The sequence below is a fragment of the Pipra filicauda genome, unplaced genomic scaffold (genome assembly GCF_003945595.2).
Source record: "Pipra filicauda isolate LSUMZ 115617 unplaced genomic scaffold, ASM394559v2 scaffold156_size1729456_pilon, whole genome shotgun sequence".
In the NCBI taxonomy this organism is placed as follows: Eukaryota; Metazoa; Chordata; class Aves; order Passeriformes; family Pipridae; genus Pipra; species Pipra filicauda.
Genome location: NW_024104062.1, coordinates 977,160 through 1,002,771, shown reverse-complemented (window position 1 = coordinate 1,002,771; position 25,612 = coordinate 977,160). Strand labels below are relative to the sequence as shown.

Below are 25,612 nucleotides of genomic sequence, written 5' to 3'. Positions count from 1 at the left end.
CCAACACAGGGTATGGATCACTGCCTTCAGCCAGCACCAACATGATGTGCAGGCTGCTCCTATTTCATTCCAACCAAATTATTCCTCCATTTTTCCTTTCAACTTCTTCCTGCCCCTTTATTTGAATCCAGAGAAGTATCTAGGGCCTGTAAATACCCAGCAAAATGCAACTGTTGTCTTCCCTCAAAGAAGACATTGTTCTGAACCTCTCCCAATGGCTCACCCTCCACTTTGATATGGAGCAGTTGGGTGAGGAGAAAGGCAGGACAGGACCTAACACACAAAGCTATGGCCCTTGTGGAACACGCCCTCAGGGCCTCCCTCTAGGTTTGCTCCAGCCTCTCAGTCACTCAAGAGGCTGGAGCACATGAAGTGGCAGTCGATGTTCACTTTCTGTCACAGCTTCCAGCCTCCCCAGTCAATGTGTAGCAGAGTCTTCCTTGGGAGAAGAACTGACATGACCAACCAAAAGCTCGGTTGCTACTTCACCGTACTGATTATTGTTCAGTTTCTCCAGCTGAAACACAAACGTATTTTGTTTTTACAGTTCTTTGCTATTTTCTGCAGGGAGTGGCACACTTTGGCCAAGGAGAGCCATGCATGATGTCATATTTTCTTATTGGCCTTCATTGCACTGCAATTGCCTCACGACTTATTGCTGAGTAGCTGTTTTACCACCTGATTATTTGTCAGCCTGCCTTTATGCCTTCCTGGGCAATGAGATTCACTTCACTTCCTCCTTGCTAATGTTTCCAGTGGGCATGATGCTTTGTTGGCACATCTGCAAATATGTTCCTTGAAAAGGCAAGTCCACTTTTTGCTAATTTAGATCAGTAACCACACACATATATTGGTCTGAGGTTAATCTATTATCCTCTCAGGGCCATTGCAACTTTTAACATTATCTCAGAGCCTAGAGAACTGCTAAGGCCCCCTCCCTGTAAATACAAATATATGAGAACCTCAGTTTCCTTAACAAAATTAACTCCCTTCTCTGCTGTAATTACTGGAATCTTGTAATTATTGTGATGCAAAGGGTACCTGAAAATGCAGCCCAGCTAAATCCAAAAGTTTTCAAACCCAGAATAACCAGATTCTAAACTTCACAATTTCTAATGTATTTTTTAAGCCAGTCCTGTGAGATTTGAGGCCTTCTTTGAGATTTTGGAATCTCTGGGGCTGCTAATACTATGGTAGTTAACTGTGTGCACTGACACCGACTGCAGCATTACCTGGGGGCTGTAGGACGCCCTGGGAACAGCATCTCCTCTTAGGGCAGGCTTTTCCAAAAGGCTCTGTTTGCTTTGATCAAAATAGGCTCTGTTTTTTTATTGCATGTAAGGGCACTATACTATGAGAGATGCCCACTCTCCCTAGTGCTGCCATCCTCTGAGCACCCCTCCCCAGTGACTACCCAGCATCACACCCCAAAATCCCTGAAAGTGCCAGGCCCACCTTCTTTCAATGTAATTAATAGCAATGTACAGGTGCATGTGGGGAAAGGCTGCTTTTATGACAGGTGCCTCGTGCTCCAGGTAAGCCAGGGTGAAGGTGAAGGGTGGCTTTGCATTACCGTCCCCCTGCCAGTGCAATGGGGACAGCCCCAGCAGTGCCAGGCAACCACCTAGGGGGGAGAGATGGAGCAGAGCTGGTGCTTTGTATGCCTGTGGGACTGGGACCTGCTTGCACCCCATGGGGTTAATGTGGTAATAATTTTACCCAGCTGTAATTCCCATCATCTGCTCTGTCCTTGGTCCTCATGTCCAGCTGTCAGGCACTTGGGGTAGCTGGCTCATCCATCAGTCCCCGGTCCTTTAGGGCACCCAGTTACTGCTGCCTTCATGCTGCTGAGGCAAACCACGGCGGGGATGGGGAGGGCATGCAGGGGCAGAAACAGTTTATATACTGCAACTGCCGCCAAGCTGACAGCAGCCAGCCAGAGATGGATTTTCCCACAATCTCTTCCCCTTCCCATCAGTGCCGGGGTGGAGGTGCCAGTCTGGCCCCCAGCTGCTGGCCAGCTTTCAAGGGGTGGAGAGGTGGAAGGGGCTGCCCAGATTCAGCTGGAGCTCCTCTGACCTGGACATCAAGCATGATGCGGTTTTGGCAATGCACTTTGCCCTCCTTTTCTGTGAGCCAAGAGTTTATAAAGGCACAGGGAGAAGTGCCTCCTCTTCCTCCCAGGCACCACCAGTCATGCTTTTGGCCACAAGCACTTCTTTGCCACATGCTCTGAGCTGCAAATGGGTCTCTGCTGCTCACTCTTTCTTCTTGTCTTATCCAAGGAAAAAAAGGAAAGAGAAATCAAATGGATCTTTGCTGTTTGATTTCCTCTTCAGGAACTGATTACAGTGAGAACAGCAGATTGTCACCCTGGCCAGTGCCACCCTCCTGCCCTCCCATATTTGGCCCAGACTCAGCAAAGTGGCTGCTCCACGTAAGTCCCCGAGGAGCAGGAGGCTCATGTCACCTACAGGCACCCTGGGGATCTGCCGACCTGAGGGCAAATCCACTTGTTCCACCATCTTCAAGGGACATCTTGTGTTCACGGTCACATCAGCTCACATCCCTATCTGCCTGGCATTGGTCTCAGGGTCTTCCTGCCCTTTGCAAACGCAGCTGTGGTGAGACACCTGGACACAGACAGCATGGAAGAGAAATGGGACCCTTCCCTCTGTACCTACCAAGAGGGGAATCCCCATCATGAGGGGAATCTCCGCCACAGCCACACATCCCCAACAACCTGTCCCAGCCCAGCTTGTGACATGAAAGGATGACTTGAGCTACACCCTGTGTATTTCCATCCTTGCTCTTCCTATCACAAGCCCAGGAGGCCCAGACTATTTACCTGATACAGAGGAAGGCGATGGAGTGATTCAGAGATCGAGACTTTTCCTTTTTCAAAGGGAAGAAATACATCCCTGCTCCTTTGCAGCTTGTAAACTATTTGGTTGTGCCAGCACCATGACAAAATATGTTGTTCTTGTGGTTTACAAAGGAGCATCAAGGCCAGGCTTCCAATGGGCTCTGCAGAGGTGGCACAGCCATCAGTCAGAGGCAGTGCTGGCATTTCCAAAGCATGCTGGGGGCTTCTAACCTGTACAAGTCTTAGAAGATGAATTTCTGAGTGGCTATTGTAAGGAAAGGACCAGGCAGCTGCAAGATGCTATGGGAAGGTGGGATGACGAGTCACCCAGTCTATGGTACCCATCCTCTTGCAGCAGCAAGCAACCACGCAGCAGGTGGCCCCAGACAAGAAGACCGAAGGCTGTGGCACATGTCCAGAGCATTTCCTGGCATACTGCAATGAGCCCAAGAGCCTTGGTCAGCCTCACCTCCACAGAGCAGCAGCATCACTCAAGGAGCAAAGGCCTGGTTGTGCAGGAAGTCCTTGGAGCATCCCCAGCTCAGCACCAGCAGGTGCCTTTGGTGGGCTGCCACGAAGTCCTGGGTCGCCTTGATTAACCCAGAACATAGGAGCAGCTCTTGCCCTCTCCTGGCCTGAGTTCCCTCATGAGAGGGACTGGAGAGGTATGGAAGGACTCTCACACCTCATCCTGCATACGCTGGATGGGGCTCCTATAGCTCAACCCAGGGATGGGCAAAGTCCTTCAACTGCCCCAGCTCCCCACTCTACTGAAAAACAGCTATAACACTCTTTGGCACATGGGCAAAGCTCATTGAAGAAGCAGTAGGAAGTGTGAAGCCTGTCTAAATACCTTGTTCATGGTGATGTTCTCAGACAGCACTGCCTGTGGGCCAAGGCACAAAGAGATTGACTGCCCACAGCCCACAAACTATAGGACATGTTCTTCTTTTAACTGGTGCTCCAGATGATCCCAATTACCTGGAATCAGTTTGGATGGTTAACCACTCCACAGATTCACTTCAAGCACCCTGGGTAGTGCCGACATTTCTGCCACCTGCTTCCCTTTCCATTTCAGCCACAGCTGAAAGTCTTCATGCAACCAACAATTTCTCTAAGGACATAAATGATTTGCTTACTCTGCTCTGCATTTCAGCTCTGAAGGGAGGATCTTTCCTCTGTGCAGGTTCAAAAATAGCCAGAAAATTCAGTATTTTGTTGTGCACAAGAAGTAAAATCCTATTTACCTCAAATATTGTTCTGTCTCCCAGGGGCAATCACAAGGCTACAGTTTGTAGAGCACCACAATAATGAAAGCCCCAGAAATACTACTGGAGATGGAAAGGTTAGGTGATATAATAGGAACTATACGTGCTGCTCTGAATTTTCTTAGTAATCCAGCTTCTGCATGTCCTCACTGCATTACAGAAATGATGCATCGTCTCCCCTTTTCTTGGCTTCGTTATGGGGAATGAATCTCCCCCGAGACTCTAATTGCTTTGAATGCTCTCTGCTCTATTTATATTTGATTTTACCCAGTGGTTGCAAGCAATACTGATCCTGAATGACTGTTGATCTAGGGCTGTACCCTGGATAACATCTGCTTTGAAGGATTTGTGTGCAGGTCTGTTTGAGTAACATTACACAGGGCAGAGAGGACTCGGCTCTTCAATTAGAGGCTTTATAATGGTCCTGTCAATAGAGTGTTTTTCTTCACAGACAGAGCCATGTGACCACGATGGTTTTCATATCTGTGGACTCATGCTAATGTCTATCTTTCCACTATCTTTATGGCAGGTCCTTGCCTTAGCTGCTCCCTGTGTCAGTTCCCCCTCACAAATTGGCCTTAGCTCCTCTCGCTTGGGCCATGGTGCAGTCAAAACCTTGAAAATCCATCCCACCCTCTCTGAAAAGGGACCTTTCCTGCCCTGCCTGGTGGAAATATTTGCATCACGCCCCACTGCTGGCAGCCCTGGCATCCAGAGATGAGTGGCATCTCTTGCTGCTTCTGGGTAGAGCAGAGGAAAGAACATTTGTTCCCTTCTCTGGGTGCACAGAGACCCTCTTCATGTCCCAGGCAAAGCGATGCTGCCGCAAGGACAGAGACACAGCTCGGTCTGTGTGGTGGTGGAGGGTGGGGGGGTAGGAGGAGAACGTAAAGCAGACAGATGGCTACACAGCCAGCCCGGTTATTACCAGAATAAATTGGGTAAATCACAGGCTAAGCAGTTGCTCTCCCTGCGGTAGAAGAGGATCTGACACTGTGATTGAAAATTAGCAGCATCTCAGAGGCAATCATGGCTGGGAAGCTTGCTGTGCTGGGAAGCTCCACTCAACTGGGTGTTGCACTTGGACTATGTTATTACTGCACTTTAAACCACAAGAACAAAATGTTTGGGACATGCTAATAACATCAGGAGAAACAGAAGCATTTTGATTTGGTAGTAATTGTAGTAATTATTTGCTACCAGAGAAGACATGAATACAATATAATGGGTCTGATTATTTATCAGCATTCAACACCAGAAAGAAAACAATGCTGGTAAATAGCAGAGGGTTTATTTTGGGGAACTGTTTAAAGCCAGGAAAGGACAAAACATCTCTCTTCAAAACAGGGCCCGTAGATGCTCTGTGGTGAAGATCCGAAAAAGGCTTTCAGGATTCGCAAGAGCTGTGTATGATCGAGGTTTGGCCCTGATGTATTTGGCTTGGTTGCATTGCCAAGGCCAGGTTTGCCAAGCAGCCTGCCATTGGGCAAGACCCTCACCACCATATTGTCAAAAATCACCCACTGGCAATGAAACCACCCAGGGGAGAACACTCTGGCTACCCATTTTGGAAAAACTTGGCAAAGATGCTTCAAACACTTCCAGGAGCAGCACAAACAGGAGAGCCGTAAGCACACAAGGACACGTCTCACACTAGCAATACTCACTGTCCCTCGGTGGGGAGCAAATGCCTGTGAGACCCACCGCTGTAGCCTCCAGCATGCTCCCAGGTCACTCTAGACCAAGTACAGATGCTGACTAGCCCGCCTTGGGGTGTCTGCAGGACATGCCAGGGTGAGGTAGACAGAGCTCCCAGGGCACCCTTCAGTAGAAAGCAACCTTCCTCCCATTGCAGATGGCAACCACTTTCCTTGTCAAAGGGGCTTTGTTGTCTCCATTTTCTTCCCCACTGGCACCCAGCTCCCATGGCATTTTCGGTTCCTCTACTCATCTGACCTCAGAGCTACTATGCTGTGAACGTGTTAGATGGGAACATGCAATCAGTGCCGGCCAACCCACTAACAGACCAAGCTATTATTACAGCAGGCACTGATGTGAGCAGCCACTAAAAGGAAAACAGATCTTTGGGCTCCTCATGTGTCCGGAGCTGTCTGCACATCCTGTCCCGCTTTAACTGAAAACATGTGGTCAGGCCCTGCCAGGCTGTCGTGCAGCTACAGCCCCAGTGAGCTCTCAAAGCATCTACAACTTCTATTTCCTCACCCCTTTACTTGAATAAGCTACTGAAATCTAGTGCAGCGAAATGGTGAGACCAACATGTTTAAGTGACCTCCTCATCACTGGTGTTAATTCTGCAGAGCCTTGCTTTTTCAGCTGCAACTTCTTTGGCTTGCTCATTCCTATATGAGGGTTACCAAGATGCTTGTCCCTGCTTTCCTAATGTGTTCCTAAATTGCAAAAGATAATTACATGTGTAATATACCCATTGTAAGCCTGCAGCAGTGCTCAGACTCATTTTGTTCCTATGATACATGGACACTGACCTGCCACTTGGTACAAGACCTGTCACACTTCAGAAAACTGAGCCTGAGCTGTGCCCTTGTGACCAACCTCTGCACATAGTGACCATGGATGATTCAGGCTCAGCCTGGCTGTGTTGAGGGACACAATGGATGCCAGGCAGCCATGATGACCTGGGGGTTCTCCTAGCAGGGCCCCAGAACCCACACACTGAGGGCAGAGAGGATCTGTAGGATGCCCATTTGCAGCCCATTTGTGGCCCAGGGCTCAAGCTCCTCCCTGAGGCTGGCAACTCAGTAGATTAACTGGGTCATCCCTGGCCTCACCATCAAATCCATGAGGGCCAATCACCACTGAGGCCTCACAACATGGAGGAATTCTTGGAAGAGTAAAGGCAATAAGCATGCAAACAAGACAGCACTGGCATGTCAAAGTTGGTTGCTGGTGCATGTGCCTGTTTGGAGCTACTGGCCCACCTTGAATTCTGGCAGGAGCAGACTCTGCCACAGAGGAGAGGGAGGAGATGGGGCTGGCATACAGTAACTTACCCCAGAAAATGCCCCTGCCTCATCACCATCCTCAGCCAGAGATGGCATTTGTGCATGCAGTTTCCTGGGGAGTATTTTTCTTCTTGCTTTTTTTTGAAGTCTGGAACCATGTAAATACTGAGCAGCCGCAGTGTCCTGTGGCACAGGGTTCACCAGTGCAACCCCGCACTCTGTGCAGATCTGCCTGCAGTTGTTTGCTTTGAACCTGCCACCTGCTACTTTTATTTGATGTCCCTGAAGTTCTTGTCTGAGAAGGAACAGTCACACTCTAATTTGTATTGAGGTCACTTTGTTTTGAGTCACTGTTCTCCAGGTGCCTGCTTTTTTTAATTCAATGGCAAAAGCTCCCAAGTGCCTCAAGGGCACAGATCAGGCATTCATAATTTTTTCTTACCTTTTCCAGTCATTTCTGGCATGATGCATTGCAAAAGTCTGCCAATTATTACCACAAATGGCTGGGACTGTAGAAACAGCAAAGAAATACCACCCTTGCCTTGGCATATATAACTTCCTTGTATATCCTCTGTGCATCACTATCTGCAGCCACTTGCGAACACACAGCCTCATTCATGCCCCTCCCCAGCACAAGCTCTTCTGCCCATGCCCCAGATGTGCATCCACCAGCACCCATTCTCACAGGTCCATGCTTGCTTGCATGTATGCCCCTTACCTTTATTCCTCCAAGACTTCCTTCTGCTTAAAATATAACTAACATGCCATAAATACAATGCCTCCAGCATATAAATGCCACTGTAAATGCACTCTATGTGTGTATCAGCACATACCCCATTCAACTCTAACTTGATACACACCCTTGAATGCATTCTTCTACCCCACACCTTACCACAACGTGCTTCAGGAAGAGCAAGGGAAAGCCCAAAGTTGTTTGAAGGAGACAGTCTGTCCAGCTGGAAATTCTGCTTCTCAGTTGTTTCTGTGCCAAGCCACGTTTCAGTGGCTTCCATCTAGCCTAGGGTGAGAATCCTGGCCCTAGCAGCACTGCCAATTTTGCCCATTTTCCTAGTCAATCCAGTAAGTAGGCTGATAGATCTACACTAAGCACACAGTTGGAAACAGAGTGGTGAGTGTGTTTTCCAAGCATCACTGTGCCTTGTAGCACAGAGATGGTGAGTGTGCCACATATGGGCTTCACATGGAGCCCTGTCAAAGACAGACCCAGGTGAGCACAGGACATCTGCTTGTGGGTGAGTGTAAGAGGACAGAGATTTCTGCATAAATGAAACATACAGAGCTAAATATATATGTATATCACGTGTGTTCATGCATGTACACAGGTATGTACAAGAAAATATTCAGACAACACAAGCAGAGATAATCCTCTCTGCTGGCTCACCAAGTCTCAGGGTACACATATAACAACCCACTTTGCCAGTGCTGTGAGCTTAGTTCCTCTCTGTTATTTTTATAAGGCCATAGCATTAATGTAATTAATTTACTTTAATTGAAGAATAGTATTAGCCTAAATGGTCCCACTTAAATCACAGAGCAGCCGCAGCCAAGCTCTTCAAAGAGCTGCCTGCCCCCATTCACCCTCCTGCAGATGGTTAACACAGCTGAGCCTGGGCTGTACCTTGGCACAACAGTCCTGCTCTCCTCGCAGGGTTTGTTTTTTGCTCTGAAGGGAAACACCTGCACATCTCCAAGCAAGATGGCTCAGAGCAGAGAGAGATCTCAGCTTAGAAGTTGTGGGCTCCCCCACCAAGCCACAAACCAAACCTGATGGGAGGATTAACAGTGGAGCCAGGAGTTCCAGCAAAGCAAAGGTCCTATGGTCTGAGGGACCTATGCCAAGCTGACCATGCTCACAAAGTGCTTTGTTCACATCCCAGCCACTGCCCCTGCCTGCTCCAGCAGAGGAGGGAATGTTCGCAAAAGGTGGTTTGGAAGCCACAGAGGTGAACAGGCCCTCACTGCCGTATGCCAGAGGCAGCAACAGGGCACAGCAAGGAACAGCATTACGAAGACCACAGTTCAGCTCTCATTTCCCTAGTTTCTGCTGATAGCTCCTGCAGCAGGCTTTGGGAAACTGTTTCCCCATGCCAGGGTCTGGCATCCATCCTCATTCCCTTTGTCAGTAGCACTGGTATCTACAGCTGAAAAGCTCTCTGTAAGATCTTCATGAATACCACTAACCTGCTTTCTTTGAGCTTCAGAGATGTTGCCATATCAAGGCTTATCCTCATGTTTTACCACAAAAACTGCCCTGTTTTGTCATTAACCTGGAGGCCCAGCTTTCAGTGAGAGGTGATGGGTGGGCACGATTGAACTAAACCCAAACACATGCCGGGGCCCAGGCAGCAGCTCCAGGGGCAGCAGAAGCAGCTCTACACCCAGCTCACCATGGTCAATAAGCTGGCTGTGCACTGCAAAGATGTATGCCAGCTTCCTGCCGTCACACTGACTGTACCCTGGCTTTGGCATGCTAGGTGTCTGTACCTACAGCCTGGCTGATACAAGGTCAGGGCATCCCTCTCTATGTATATATAAAATATACTTATGACCAAGCTTGACCCGGCAGAAGCCCAGAGATGATCAGAGTTTGTGGAGTCATAGCCACCACCGTGGTTTTGAACGGCATCTGGGGCCCCAAAGGTGGGTGCACTGAGCGATCAGGTTGTGGTGAAGAAATAGAGAAAGGCAATTCTGTACAGAAGGTACAAGAGCGAAGGGCTCAGGGGAACCAGCAAGTCCACCTTACAACCCTTGCAAAATTGGCCAAGGCCAATTAACAACAAGCTGCAGCTGACAGAGAGGGGAGGATTTCACGATAAGAGAGATGGCAGGAAGCCTAGAGCAGATCAGAGCTTGGAGGGAAGAGTGGAAAAGGCCTCCTGGGAATGAGTCTAAGTAGGACTACTAAGGGAATTTATGCTAATATCTCTCAGGAGGCCTTGGAAAAGGGAACATAGGTAATAGCCTTGTGAGATGCTGGTGAAGATACAATGTTAGGAGTACAGGGGAGAGACAAGAATTAGCTTAAGTAGATAGCAAGGGGTGGGGAATGCACATTACAAGTATCCAAAATGGAGTTTTTAGAGCAAGATCCAGAAGAAGAGGTGAACTATAGTTCAATTATAGCACAAGTGCTCTATCTGTAAACAAAAGGGTTGCTGAGAATCTCAGGATAGAGATGTAAGACTTCCTGAAGATATAACTACAAGCCAAAGACCAGTCGGTTACCCAAACCCCCTTCTGTTTTGGGGAGATGGAGACCTCCAGTCAGGTTACATTTTACCCCCAAACAACAGGCAAGTCACTTAAAAGCCAAAGCACTTTCTTGGTGAGGGAAGAGTCAGTGAGGGACAATACACCATATACAGGGAGCAGCTGCACATGGAGCTTCTCTTACATGCAAGAATCTGGCATTCATTTTAGAAAACCTCTTCAAAGCCATTCTACTGCAGACGTGGCCTCCTTGCACTGGGGAGTGCTTGGGAGTGGCTGCACTGTGTCACAGCTTACTCTATTCCATCCCCTCCTACACCCCTATCCACAAATACACAGAAAAAGCAAACACATGAGACCCAGCAGAGGTGTGAATATAGCAGCTGTCACACTTTATTTCATTGTTTTGTGGTTTGTTTGGTTTTTTTAATTATTTTTCCTTCTGCTTGAAAAAGAAGAGACAGAGAAAAGTTACAAAAGTACTAAAAGGCAACAATATTGGCAGGATATCCCTGTTTCCCGCTCCCACCCAGGGCAAGGCAGCCTGCCACACCTGCGGGCTGGCAGAAACGCACCTCTGGGCCCCTGCACCTCGGCAGCTCTCGCTGAGCAAAGCCTGGGGCTGCAGGGCCATGCAGGGGCTGCTGCCCCAGCCATCTGCATGGATAATGCACCTCTCAGACAGGTACCAGGCTACAGCTGTCCCAGCTCCTGAGCACAGGAATTTGGTCCAAAGGGGCAATGCTTCCTGTCCTGCACTGGTCAGCTTGATCTGGCAGCAGTTAAAAAGCTGAGCTGTGTCATCAAAACAAGATAAGCAGAGTTTCTACAGGGCAGGAGGAATAAGCAGAGGAATCAGCCTCTCTTGGAAAAAGGGACTTGCAGGGAACCACAATGCTCTGCCAGAGGTTCCTCACCAGTAAATACAAGCGACCTCTTGGAGGTGGTGCTGGTGCAGCGGGTGGCCCAGCTATAACAGTCTAGAGCCAAAAAGCAGGCTGAGCTGGGGCAGCATCAGGACTGACATCCTCTCACCACTTTGCCCAGCTGCTCTGCCTGCCTGAATGAGAGGCGGTTAGGGACATAGGAGGGTGGGGTGGGGGATTCAGATCCCCAAATCTACAGCCTTTGGGCTTTCCCCCAAGGATCTCAGTGAAGGGCTCAGACAGTACCAGTGAAAGCTGGTTCACTGTGTGGCCTCCTACTGGCAGCTGGACTGACCATTGGTCTCATCCAAAGAGCAGCATCAAAGACCTCCACACTGGAGCAGATTTAAAAACAAAAATTATTTTGTATTATTCACAGTTGCTTCTCTTGATCCAGACAAGTAGTAAACTGCTTGCTTCCTCTTCCACTCAGATACAGGTTCATGGTGGGGAATGCCTAGACAAAGAGGTTACTCTCTCCACCAGGTGCAGGAAAGGGAAATGCCTTGTACCTCTGCTTCAACAGGAGAGGCAAGAGTTTGTTTCATTAACTCTTGCCTTGCGGCACAAAACACATATGTGCCTCAAGAACAGATCCCAGTTAAATACCAGTGGTAGCAAGGCCTGGCATGGTCCCGACTGCATCAGAACTGTCTATGGAGAAACAACCCACAGGTTCACCCAAACTCCCCTCCTGTTTCTTCCACCAGCAGACAGCCACTAAACAAACCTCTTTTTCCCCACATCTGGGAATACTAGTTCCACTGATACCAGAAGAGTCCACATGAATTTAATAGCTACTATGAACAAGGGGAGTGGAAAGCTTGCTGGAGACATTAAATTGGGTTGGGTTTGATGGTACCAGTTACCTTCAGAAACATGTTAGGGCAGCAAGGTATTGGGACAATGCTACGGGGAAGTGCTGCTTATGCCAGAACACAGACAGCCTCAGCAGAGAGAAGACCCAAGAGCACACAGTCACCCCCAAGTTCTTCTCTTCTGCTGAGAGGACTGAGGGTAGGCACTGTGTTTTCCTGGATGGCTGGACTCAGACCTCTCATTCTAGAATTTTATTCTAACCCCTGATCTACAAGTGGGAGGCTCATGCCTCCCATTTCAATCCCTTTTTTGACAATATCACTGAATTACAGCAGACCACCTGGAACACGCAGTTAAATGTGACGGTTACCCCTCCACACATCTCCCTGTCATAGGATTTTTCACTTAAGAGAGCTTGATGTGAATGCAATGATAACCATATCAGAGAGGGATCTTCTTGTTTTGCAAGCAGCCCTGTATAGCCTCTTTCTCCAGTCCTGAGCTCACTTTGGAGTAGAAGTGTCAGGTCTATAGCAAAGCACTGTAACTCGGGTATCTTTGGAAAAAACTGACTGGACTTGGTTTCACGCCTTGATTACTCATCTCTGCTGCCATGCAGGACATACTAAGCCCTGAACCTCTCATACGTCTCTTCATTACTACCATTCTCATATTTAACACTGCCTTGGCGGCTCTCCTTACAGTTTGTGGATCTGACTGGTTTGTTTTGCCCTGAAAGACAAAACTTACTCCCTTTGCCACTGTTCTCGTGTGGCAATGGTAAGAAAGCAGGTGCTGATGCAAAGCTTCTTCCTGCCAGAGCGGCTGCATTGCAAAGATGTATCATTGGCCCTTTCTTCTCCCACCCCTCCCCTTGGGCGTCACCACCTCCCCTTCTCCCTGCCAGGCAGGAGGTTGGTTGATAGTTCCTGAGGTTTTCTGGAGAAACTCCTTCAGTAGGCACATGACGGTTCTTCCACTGGAGCTATTGGGCTCAGCGGCTTCAAGGTGCTGAGGGAACGGAAGGCAAAGGTGGATGGATCATACATAAAGTGGGGTGGCGGGCAGCCTCCATTGATGCTCTGCAGGGGAATAAAAAGAGGGATGAAGTCAGTGCTCATATAAGCTGCAAACAGCGAAGTTCTTGCCTCAAGTGCTTTGTCATACCCCTCTCTGGTACAATTACACCTCCCTGAATGGGTGGTCATGCTTGTACTTGCAGCAAATGGCACTAATATAAGCAGTGCTCACATCCTACCCTTCAACTAAAAGGCATGCATGCCTCCCTCCTCCAGGACTGAGGTCCCTAGGATTCACGTGACTAGGAGCTATGGGACCTGTAGCCACTAAATGAAACAGGTTAAACATGATGCATTTAGAGTCCCAGAGTCAGAACAGCATCACTGTCAAAAGGTATCCCTCGGAAAAGCTAAATTCAGATTCACTTAGCATGCAAACAGGATCTATTACAATTTTGGAGCACCGAGACAAACCAAGTTATTTCTGAAGACTTGTTCTTCAGGCCCCATTTTATAACAACTCTCCAGTAAGGATTTACAAATCAGCCTTTCTTAATCTCTCAAGTCTCAGGCACACTAAAACTCTCAAAACTCCACAGTTTAATGAGGAATGGCTGAGAGATGCCTGGAGGAAAAGATGCCACCTGATGACCTTACAGCCTGGTTTGTACCATGGCCACTAAAAACCATTCTCTTCCCTTTTGCTCCCAGCGCTCTGAGCATGGTCAAAGCAGATTCAGAGTAAGGAGGCCAAAAATACCCATGCACTCCCCACACTGTGTGACAGGACAGAAACACTGTTCCCCACTAGGCTTTGTGGTGACCCATGGATCCCAGAGGAATTATGGTGCTGAAGAAGTGATTCCAGTCTGTTAAATGTGAAGAGTTTTCTTTTTACTTTTCAGGAACTTTGTTTTGTTTCTTTCCTTATGCAAGCAGAAACACTAGAGGGGCAGCTACTTCACAGACACTTTTTGGTCAGGAGAGGAGGTCTCACTGCTCTATCAGCCAGTAGAGTATTTACTCATGATCCTGCAGAGTTCATTCCCCACGAAAAGGTGTGAGCTACTGAGTGCCACAGGTTGGGAAACTCATGCAAATGTCCCCTACTCTCATCTCACTTCCATCACTGTTGAGAAGGGCTTTACCATTGTTTTCATGGAGGTTAGAAAAAAACAACAATGAGAAATGGGTTAGAAAAAACACAAACACCACAGGTTGGGCAGACAAGTGAATGAGAGCAGCCCTGCAGAGAAGGACTTGGGGGTGACGGTTGATGAAAAACTCAACATGAGCTGTCAATGTGCGCTCGCAGCCCAGAAAGCCAACTGTGTCCTGGGCTGCACCAAAAGAAGTGTGACCAGCGGGTCAACAGATGTGATTCTCTCCCTCTCTACTATGCTGTGGTGAGACCCCACATGGTAGTGCACCCAAGTCTGGTGCCCCCGATATAAGAAGGACATAGAACTGAGGAAGTTGACAGGAGGACTGGAGCACTTTTCCAAGAAGATGGGCTGAGGAAGTTGGAGCTGTTCAGCCTGGAAAAGAAAAGGTTGTGTGGAGACCTCATAGCAGACTTCCAGTATCTGAAGGGGGCCTACAGGGAAGCCAGAGAGGGACTCTTTGTCAGGAACTGTAGTGACAGGACAAGGAACAATGGGTACAAATTGAAAGAGGGGAAATTTAGGCTGGATATTAGGAAGAAGTTATTTACTGTGAGGGTGATAAGGTACTGGAATAGGTTGCCTAGGGAGGTTGTGGACACCCCAACCCTGCCAGTGTTCAAGGCCAGGGCAGATAAGGCCTTGAGAAACCCGATCTAGTGGGAGGTGTCCCTGCCCACGGCAGGCAGGGTTGGGACTAGGGATCTTTTAAGGTCCCTTCCAACCCTTAACATTCTGTGTGATTTGGATTGGGCTCTAGTATTACATGACTCTCTGTTGCCTTTTCTAGGCCTTTCCTAACTAGAACCATGGTTTCCTTTGCTCAGCCTGCACTGTGACTGTTCCTCAAAGAATCAGGCTCTCTAGGAACAATTACAAACTTTACTGTCTCATCTAAGACAGAGGTACATTCTGGCACTTCAAAATCAGGTTTATCAGACAGCTGCAACCACATAACAGCACAGTAAGGTGATGTTTTGATGCCCCACCTCTACCCTGACTGTGTTTTAACTTATCATAGGACAAGCACACACAAATTTTCCCCAAAAGCTGCTCAGATGGTTGGTCTCACCCAAACAGCCGTAGCAAATCAGAGAGAGCTAGGGAAGTGTCCAAAAGCCAGGCCCCAGATGCTGCAGTAACTGCAGCAGGATCTGGAAGCCTCTGCCTCCAGCTCTTGGTCACAGTTCGGCCCCATGGGGCAGCCTTCATGTCAAAAAGGACATCTTTAAAAGCCAGTGTGGGCAGCATGTTCCTGCCTAGTTGGTATCTCCTCTGCAAATTAAGATGGGCACTTGAAAATGGAAAATGCCAACATGGTGCTTGGCATCAGTCGTGCCTGGAGTTTCAGCCAGCAAATCATGCCCTGCTACATTCCCCTGACACCTTGGCCAGCAGCATAAGAAACAAGAGAGGCAGATTTAAGGGCCTTTACTCAATAGCCACCTGCTGTGGGGTTATATATGGTGTGTGCTCTGGCAGGCCTCAGAGCTGGAGGGTAACATAGCAACCCCTATTCAAAGCTAAGGGGCAGAATAAATCAGCACATTTGTCCTTCTCCAGAGCAGAGAAGGTCCCCTGCCAGTGCCAAGAGGGAATGGGAACAAAGAACCTGGCAGTCCCCTCCATTTTGAAATGCCAGACAGGATTAGGGAAGGCAGCTGAATCCGTTCATTTCTGGCAGACGGCAAATGAAGAGGCTGGGGAAAGATGGGTCCAAAGGACAGACGAAAGTCATCTACAAAATTCACCAGGCTTTGGGTGGGCAGGTGCTCTGCAGTTTCTCTCTGGGCCTCCTTGTGAGGCCCTTCTGTGTGGGGCAGAAAGCTTTCCCAGGGCACTGTGAGGAAGACAGGCGCAGAGAAAGGGTTGAGGTGAAGGACAGGGATGTGAGAAGACATGGGAGAATGCAGAGATTTACAGGTGGCCAGGTAGCTGCAAGTAAGACTCAAACTGCACCCAATCCTGCCTCTTTATCATGGCACCCTTTCAAGCAGCCACAGGATGATGGCTGGCTTTCAACAGCAGCAGACAAGGGCAGAATGAGAAGAGGCCCACACCCGACTGTAGGCAGTAACAGGAGAGGCAGTAATGCAACTGCCCTCTTTCAAGGCAACAACCTGCACTCCTTTATAACCCTGAGCGGTACAGGACTGTCTTGCACCTACTCCATGACTGACAGGGCAGCACCTCTGCTACGGATCTTGTTGGAAGTAGGAAACCTCCAAATCCCTTGACTTCCCTCTTGCAGAGGAATGTTTTTTGATTAGAGCTCTCAGGATGACCAGGCCTGATCTGGCTTAGTCCAAGATACCATTTGGGCTCACAGCATGTGGCAGTCTGGCTCTGATGAGTAGCACAAGGCAAAAGCCCTATAGATGTATTTCCAGAAAGAAGACAGATAGAGCTGGCTGCCAGGGAGAGAAACACGTTCCTCCCATCCTGTCGCTGGGCCAGGTGTCTCCCCATAGTATGGTCAAGTGTCCTAGCCAGCCTGCCCTTCCCCTTGGGCACCCAGCCCCAGACTGTGATTCTTGGGACATTGCTTTGACTATGGAAGGGTGTTAAGAGTGGTTGCTGCTGCAGCAGGTCCCCAGTGAGTTTGCCATAAACCTGCCTGACAGCCCCTGGTGAGCAACCCCAGGCCAGCTCCTGCAGAGGCTCCTCAGAGTGCAAACAATATGTGCTTGACTTTAAAGGCTTGTGTGTTCACTCTAATGGCATTCGGGCAGCTGGGTAACGCGCACAAAACGGAGCCTAATATGGGCCCTGTGCTAATGGAAATCATTAACCAGAGCCCTCAACTTGTTAAGCAATGTATTTACACAGCTGGGGAATGGCCCGAGTCAGAGCCACTTGGCTGCCGACAGGAGGGCACACGCTCTGTCACACACACATGCTCACTTGCACACGCTCACCTGCTCTCACACTCCTCAGGTTATTCCCAGTACACCGGCGCTTCCTGGTCACTTGTTCACATCCCTTAGTGTACACACAGACCTCCTCTCGACTTGGAAATCACAAGGAGAACTGTCCCACTCATACAGATCTTGTCTGCTCATATAGTAACTCAAGACAAGCAGGCAGAAACTCCATATCATCCAGGGGATGGTCATCACTTATTTGTACAACTCCTCAGAAGACAAGGTAGTTCCAGTACCTGCAGATACCCATGATGCCTCATTGCACACCTTATTTGAGTTAGATGAGCTCCTAAGGGAGATAAGCTCATCTGACACACATTTCAAGCAGCTATGGGCAGAATACCTTGGTCAAGGACACATCTTCACCTGTGTGTGTGCTTACACATACACTCCTGCAAACCTGTATTATGATCACCAATAGTGTCATCACCTTTAAATACAGGTGGCAAATAAGCAACCAGGTTTGAAAGATATCTGAAGCACAATAAGGAAGAAGCACACCTAAAGATAGTGAGTGGATGGAGATGCCTCAAAGAAGACTAGTAAGACCAAACACCACAGAAGAAATGTAGAATTTTGATCCTATTAGCAGCTCTCAGAAAACAGAGAAATGAGCAACTCTTCCATAAATCCAACTGTAACATAGCTATACATTTTGGCAAGGAAAAGTACATAGGAAGAAGATAAACACGTAAACATGAATCTACTACTATGAACCCACAGTCCTCCTAGAAACAAGTCCCTTACCTCTATGAAGTCTGGGAAAATATCTCAAATGCAGATTATCATGTAATTTTGGTCTCATGATTTCAAAGAATCACAGTTTGGACAAAGCAAAAGCAAGCACAGCTCCAAGTGTGCTTTCAGCTGTGGGAATGACAATCCCCAGAGGAGGGGGGAAATGCAGTTACCCAACTCCTGTCTTCGAAGGGAGTGGTGTGCTAGGGGTGAAAATTACGCCCTGCTTAAAACTATTTGGTCTTCTTTCATAAGAGCTCCAGTCTCCTGGCGGGATTCAAAATCAGATCAGCTTGTGCATTCTGCCAACCCATTCCTACTCAAGGCCAATCCAGCACAGCAGTCCCTTCTTTCCTACCCTTGAGCCCCAGTGGTTGGGAAATGCTGCTGAGCTCCATTAAAGGATGCTGCCTTCCAGTGGTGGGTGAATGATCCCTTTGCAGTCTGTAGACTCACTTGTTAAAAGTCCTTTGGGATGAAAGGCACCATGTAATTGCAAGCTGTAAAGGCGCATCCGATTCCCACCACCACCCTGTGTGGAAAGGAATAAATCCCCAGAATAGCCTTGGCAAAGACAGATCCCTGCCTGAGATGCTGCCTGTTTGTGAGACAGTTGCCTTGCTCAGGAGTGTAGAGCCAGAGGTAGCACCAATATCCAGGTAGGGCACAGAGAGAGTAAAGGCTGTCAGACTCCACAGTGGAACATTTACAGGTACACTGCTTTTAGTTCCACTTTGTCCTCCTTCCCCTCACCCCTGCCAGGTGGTTAGAAAATAAACTCCTCCACACTTCAATGTGTGAAACCATCAGCTGTGAGCAAGGGAAGGGGACCCACACACCTGCTCCTAGCTACATCTGTAATTCCAAACATGGTTCTGACCAGGCCACTTCCTATCACCTCTGCCTCAGTTTCTCCAGTGCATAATACACATATGTCCTGGCTTCTGCAGGAATAAAATTAATTTTCTTCCTACTAATTGGTGTATCCTGTGGTTTAGATTAAGGATGATAATAATGGTGACAGCAACAACTAAAAGCATCAGTATGTTAAGCAATGTTTATACTAAGTCAAGGACTTCTCAGGTCTTCATGCCCTGACAATGAAAAGGCTGGAGGTGCATGAGAAGTTGGGAAGGGAAACAGCCAGGACAGTTGACCCAAAATGGAAAAAGAGCTATTCCATACCATATGATGGCATGAACTGGTGTTTTGTCTTCCCAAGTCACTGTTACGCATGATGGAGCCCTGCTTCCCTAGAGGTGGCTGAACACCTGCCTGCTGATGGGAAGTAGTGAATGAATTCCTTGTTTTGCTTTGCTTGTGTGCACAGTTTTTGCTTTCCCTATTAAACTGTCTTTATCTCAACCCATAAGCTATCTCACTTTAAGCCTTCCAATTCTCTCCCCCATCCCACAGGGGTAGCAAGTGAGCAGCTTCGTAGTGCTTGGTTACCAATTGGGGTTAAGCCACAACAGTTCAGCACTGTCAGGCAGCTGGGACAAACCAATTAACATCTAGGTGTTTCGATCTTCTGATGAGGGGAGATTTCCTTTTAATTACAGTCTTGCTTCAGGCAATTTCCAAGAAATAGTCCCTAGCAAGCAGGACCAGCTCCTCCAGTGGAGCACCAATTCATATTTAACTGCTTCTTCATTAACTCCAATAGAGCCTCTGACAATTTATTCTAGTCACAGACCTGGAGTGACTAGTCACTAGTCACAGCTCAAAGAGTAACTTGTCAAAGGCAAACTCCTTTCTCCTGAAAGTCTCTCCTTCACCCCCAGGTTCATATGGAATTTTATTTCAGGGGATAGTTAAAAGATAGACCATGACAGAACTTCCTTTTAAGACTACTTTTTTCCCTTCTCTTCCAAGAAAAGAAAAGGTCATTTCCAAATGCTGTTCTGACAAGGAATCCAAAACTTTATAGTTAGCACTGTTTTCTTATATTTTCAAATACCCTTCCCTAAAAGACTAAAAGTCCTGCCTTACACCACCAGCATAAGGCTGCCTAACATCTACTTCCTTCTACACCACCGCACTGCAAAGAGCAGTTCAACAGTTTACAAATACATCACTGTTCCTCTAAGAAAGCTTTAAAAATTTTTTAAAAATCAAACATTTGCAAATGTGTGTGCAGGGTTGTCAGATGGCAACTACCAGACTTAGAGAGGTGCCACCAGACAGACAACACTGAACCTTTTTGGAACATACTTCAAAGAGCCTACCAGATGCTTGCTGGTCACTTGCCCAAAAGCAGAAACAGGCCAGTTTCAGCTATGGATCCTTGCTGGCACCAGCGTGATAAGCCTTTCTTCTCCTCTCTCTCACACATCTTTAGATATGTCTTTGAGAAAGCTGACTGCAAGCTTTGATTTTGCCTGCCTGACAACCTGAAGGAAAGAGGCTGCACAAATAAAAGGGACAGATGGGTCATTCAGAGGGGCAGGCTGTTAGTCCTCCCTGGCCAAGCTGCAGCACACAAAGATCCTGGATCCCAGTGAAGATCATGCTCTGAAGGCAACACAAACCTCTTAGGAACAAGTGAATGAACCCCCATTTACCTACTAGTGAGCTGTGTCTTGCCCCGACTTTTTCTCCTTCTGTTAAGAAATGACCTGTGCTTCCTGCATACCTGCAGCAGTTCCTGCCCATACCACAGGGTCTGTGTGTGCCTGATCAGGAGGAGAGGCAAGTGTTAGAGTAGCTCCAAACAAACACAGGCAAGGCATGATCTGGCCCTAAATCTCTCAACTGCATCTGCATTGGAGCCCTTAGCAGTTTTGGTCTGCGCTCAAGTGACACTACCTTGCCTTCTCCTTCCTCCCCACCTTCCCCTTTCCAACTCTTGCTCTGCAGCAGGAACATGCTTTCTTCAGACAGATGACAGCCAGCTGCCTTACAGTCCTTCTCCCTTGGAGCCAGGAACCCCAGGTACCGTGCTTCTCCCAGAGCCTGCACATGGTGTCTTCTTGAGCGTGTGCAGCTTCCGGGTTGCATAAGGCCAGGGTAAGCAGATTCCCTCCAGCCAGGCAGGCTGGTATAGAACAGCACACTGCTTTCAACTTAAAGGGTACCCAAATTAAAACTGCAAAGTGAGTATTAATTAGCTTGGCATGAGCAGGCTGCAAACACATGCTGACATAGTGTGTTCGCCTCTGGACAAACCACCTCAGCTGTGGAAGCCGAACACAGGAAGTGGGTGTATTATGGGAGAGGTGTGTGGGAAAAGAGGATTACAGCTCTGGGGACTGGGAGAGGCAACAGGTGCCAGGTTCCCACAGCCACGCGAACAAAAGGAAGCAGGGAGCAACTGCAGCAGGCCTGGATGCAGTGGTAAAAGCACTGCCTTATCTGTCATCTTGTATTTGAAGCTCTGACAGAAAACAGTGGCTCTTGGTGACCCTGTGCCATCCCCTACATCTCTCTCTCTACTCCATCACTCAGGTGTGACCCAAATGGCATTAAATCTGACCCCTTCTCTGTGAAACATACCTTGCCACTTTCCAGCCCCTTGAAAAACGGTACCACCAGCCATAGCCACCACTGACACACAGGACTGTGTCAGGAGCAGCTTCTGCCATGAAATCCAGTAAAAGCAATGCTAAATAATGTCCAGAGCCAAATGTTTGGAATAGTTTTTAACAGAGACATTCTCCCCTTGGCTACACTGGATCCTTCCCCACACTGAGGAAACTATGGATAAAGTCTTTTGTCAGGAATTATTCAGAACAAGGGTTGGCCTTCTCCAGGACCATCTATCACTGCAGAGACCTTCAGCAGGCAGCTCACTGGCTGAGCTGGGAGGAGCACTGGATAAGCAAAGGGATATCCATGCTGTCACTTAGCAGAGGACCTTCTCCATTTTGCTCAGCAGCAGTATGCCTATCAACTGGAGCCAAGAGCCCATCTAGGGAACTAGAATGCCAAAAATCTCCATAAGGGGCTTCTGCCCAGCAAGTAATCCAAGGATGCAACTGACTAGAGAGGTGAGTCTCTCTTGTTGATTCTAAAGGGCAAGCTCAGGTTTAGGCACTCAGTCCCATACTAAAAACGATCATGAGCATTTGACAAACCCTGCAGTTTGGGATTTCTGCTGCCTAAGATGTCAGAGCTGTTTATATTCATGGCATGGTATGGTATGAATAAGGACACAACTCTAGGAACATGGCTTGGAGTTCTCCTCACTCTACCTCTCTTCAGGCGAGTGACACTTTCTGCTGATTTCTCAGCGTAACTCACTCTGAAATTGCAATCATGATATCTATCTGCCTCTGGTGTGCATCCAGAGCTAAACGCTTGCGGGCCTATGATAGAAGGGGCAACATATATGTATATATGTGTGTATATATGTATGGATACACACACTCTCTTCGGATTTTTAGAAATCATTACTTCATGCTGTGCGGCCAGAACTGCAGGCTTGCACCAATACTGCTCTGTCACCTAGTATGCCTTGCATTTGTGTATAGCTCAGGCATCTGCCTAGAAGGCTCAGGCCAGCGTATCTCCTGCTTAGCTCCAAGCTGAAAAGGTCCCTTGTTTTAGGAGAAGAAAAGCCAGCATGTTTCTTAGTGGCCCTTTAGGATGCAGATGTAAGAGATAAGAGACAGGGAAGTCATTCAAGGGATCTGGCCCCTGTCCAAGCAGAGGGCGTTCTCAACACTGATAAGATCAAGGCAAGAGCACAAGAGGTTTATGTTCTGATTTAAAATTCTTATTTTTACATAGCAGAAAACATCTCTCTCATCAGCCAGGTTATCAGATGGGCCTTGAAATCCTTACTTCCTCTCTGCCAGCCCCAACAAGACCTCTTGAGATACCCAGGGGCTTACCAGTTGTGTCTTCTACCCACCTACTGCTGTTAAGATAAACTCAGCTCTGCTAATCCCATTCAGAGATTGCATGTAGGAGTCTGTGAAGGAAGAACAAGAATAGGAATAAATGAAAGACTTGTAAGCCTCATCTCGAGAGAGTCTGGAGAACTGAAGACTTGTGATATTGCTTAGACCTGTCTTCCAGAGTGTCTGTACTCAGAGCTGACCAAGCCTGGTCCAGGGCAGAGGCAGAGGTGCATACAGTCATCCTCCTTCCAGTGCTAGAGAAATGTCTCCGTGCAACACCCAACTCACCACACAAACATGCTCTGAATGCTAAAATACCCCCACACATGTGTACCCCTCACCCACCGTCAGGGCCTTGCTTCCAGCTACAGACATTACGCTGGCTGACACTTTGGGGCACCAGTGACCAGGTCTGCACACACACATTGCCCACCTCACTGTGAAACACCTACCCCTCACTTTGCCCTGATGTGTGTATGCTACATGTATCTATTATGTACAAACTCATACTTCATATACACACTGTCACCTCTAATTTATCTCTGCTCACCTGCCTGCAGGGGCTGATTCTCTTGTTCCATTATCCTTTACTGGGTGGGAACAGAAGGCAAGATTTTTTTTTTAATATAATTTGCTTTTCACCTCTCACAGCTGCTATTATTCCTGAAAACATAACTGAGCTGCTGCAGATTAGAAAAGGTTATTAATTTTTCTGCCTTAATCTGTCTAGGTTCTTAGATTTGTCACATTACTGTCCCATCATCCTGCTTAAGAACCGCTGAGTGAGTGGAAAAGCTGTAGCTGATCACAACCTGAGGTGGCCCATGGGAAACTTATTTACAGGAAACAACAGCAAAGTGATACCTTAGTGTTAAAACAGCAGCAAAACCCAACCTAGGTCACCTGCTTAAGAAAAACTCTCAAGGACCATGAATATTTCCAAGGGCTGTTTTTCCATGCCAGAGGGCAAAGACACTGCCCCTCCATCTCACCTTCCCATGGGAGACTTCCAGCAGAAGTGGGAGGAAGAGCATAGCTGTGATGATGCATAAGAGCACAACACCTTGCATCAGGACATGCCAGCAAAGCCCCAAGATGCCAAGGGAACCAAAGTATCACCAGGAGGAAGGCATTTTTATAAGCACACAGTATCTCACAACCACATGAGACACTGATCTCAGCAAGAACAGGATGAAAATGCTTCACTGATGTTACTAGAAGGTCACTGTCATCATCATCCTCATGCAATCCTTTCTGTGTCAGCAGCAGGAGGACTGGAGAGAGAAAGCAAGGATCCTTGCTCCAAACCCTTGGCACAGGCCATTAGGTAACCTGCCTGCTCCTCAGATCAGTTCACTCCCTATGTCTCCATCCAGCTGTACGATGTCTGGATGTCGTTGCCACCACAGTTCAGAAAGAGGCTTTTTACCTGGGTTGAAAAAGGAGCGCTTGTGCATTAGGGCTCCTCAGGGCTACAGTGACACAAGCAAACTGGTTCACATGGTGATATTTCCTGCTCAGACACGCAGACAGTTGCCTGGTTCTCCCTGTAACAGCTCATCAACCCATTTGCTAAGAGAAATCTGTCTTCATTTCTTCTACCCTCACCACAATGGCCAAGTTCCAACACTGAACCTGTGTCACCAGACCCTCAGCAAGAGAGAACCAAGCCTCTCACCTCGCTTCCTGCTATCACTCTTTGCAAAAGGCCACATTCACTAGGGCCTCAGAATAGCCCTTCCAAGTGAACTTAGGTCCCCAGTGTGCTCTGACTCCATTACTGAATGTTGGGCCAGAGCCAGAAATCACGGAATGGCTGAGGTTGGCAGGCACCTCTAGAGATAGCTGAGTTCAACCCCCCTCCTCTGAGCAGGGTCAGCAGAAGCTTGTTGCCCAAGACTACATCCTGGCACACTTTGACTATCTCCATGGACAGAGATTCCACAGTTTCTCTGGGCAGCCTGAACATCCTGCATTTCAATTTGTGCCTGTTACCTCTTGTTCTGCTGCTGGGCAACACTGAGAAGGAATACTGTGCCAAACATGTCTTGCTGGCTGGATTAAGGTTTCCCTTTATATGACAAGAGCACAGCATTGTCCTCCAGAGGTATTGACCTCTTTCAACTGCTTCCAGAGCTGAGGTACCTCAGCAAGGTATTCTGTCAGGGACCTGCTGCCTCCTCTCTCAGCTAGGTACAAAAAAGTGGGCATTCTCAATCACTTGAAAAATGGAAGCAAAAATGCACCTTTACCTAACGGCTCTGCCACCGTAACAGATCAGTAAGAGACTGTGAAGTGTCATATGCTATTGTCAGGGAAACCACAAGTGCCTCAGGTAGAGATGCAGTCTCCCAGTGAAGACGGTGGCCAGAAGGGAGTGGATTTTGTACCATCTATCAGAATAGTGTGCTCTCTGTTTCTGCTGTTTATTATAGTGCAAGCTGACATAGGCTTAGGGAGCAAAGAGATAATTGTCCTCTCAGATTCTCCAGGGGCACAAGAGTAAGCCACAATAACAGCTTTAAGTGTCAGAGGAAACCACCCAACTGAGACATCACTGAAGCCTCAAGCACCACTGGAAATTTCTGGGTGTCCAGGGGACACCCAAAAAAAAGCAACAAAAGCACATGGGGCAGGCATAAAGGAAGGTGATAAACAAGTTGTGCTAAAACATTGCAGCAGGATTAGATAGTCAGTAGGTCTGAAGGACAGGCACAGTCTGGGGAGAGCTCGTGGAGCGCAGTAGGACACAGCTACATTGAAAATAATCCAAGCAGGAGCACATGAGAGAACATAATAGATCAGGATTAATGGGGCAATAAGAAGTATC

At 47.9% G+C, this 25,612-nt stretch overlaps 1 protein-coding gene across 2 annotated transcripts in view; it reads right to left on the bottom strand.

Annotated features, from left to right (window-relative positions):
* Window positions 1-10,713: 10,713 nt before the first annotated feature.
* The window catches only part of LOC114002711, a 59,689-nt gene continuing 44,790 nt past the window's right edge, over window positions 10,714-25,612 (bottom strand). For both annotated transcript variants that reach the window (XM_027748895.2, XM_027748896.2), the window contains exon 5: window positions 10,714-13,176. In XM_027748895.2, coding sequence (XP_027604696.1) covers window positions 13,048-13,176 — 129 coding nt within the window. In that variant the 3' untranslated portion in view covers window positions 10,714-13,047. The remainder of the gene's footprint in view (window positions 13,177-25,612) is intronic.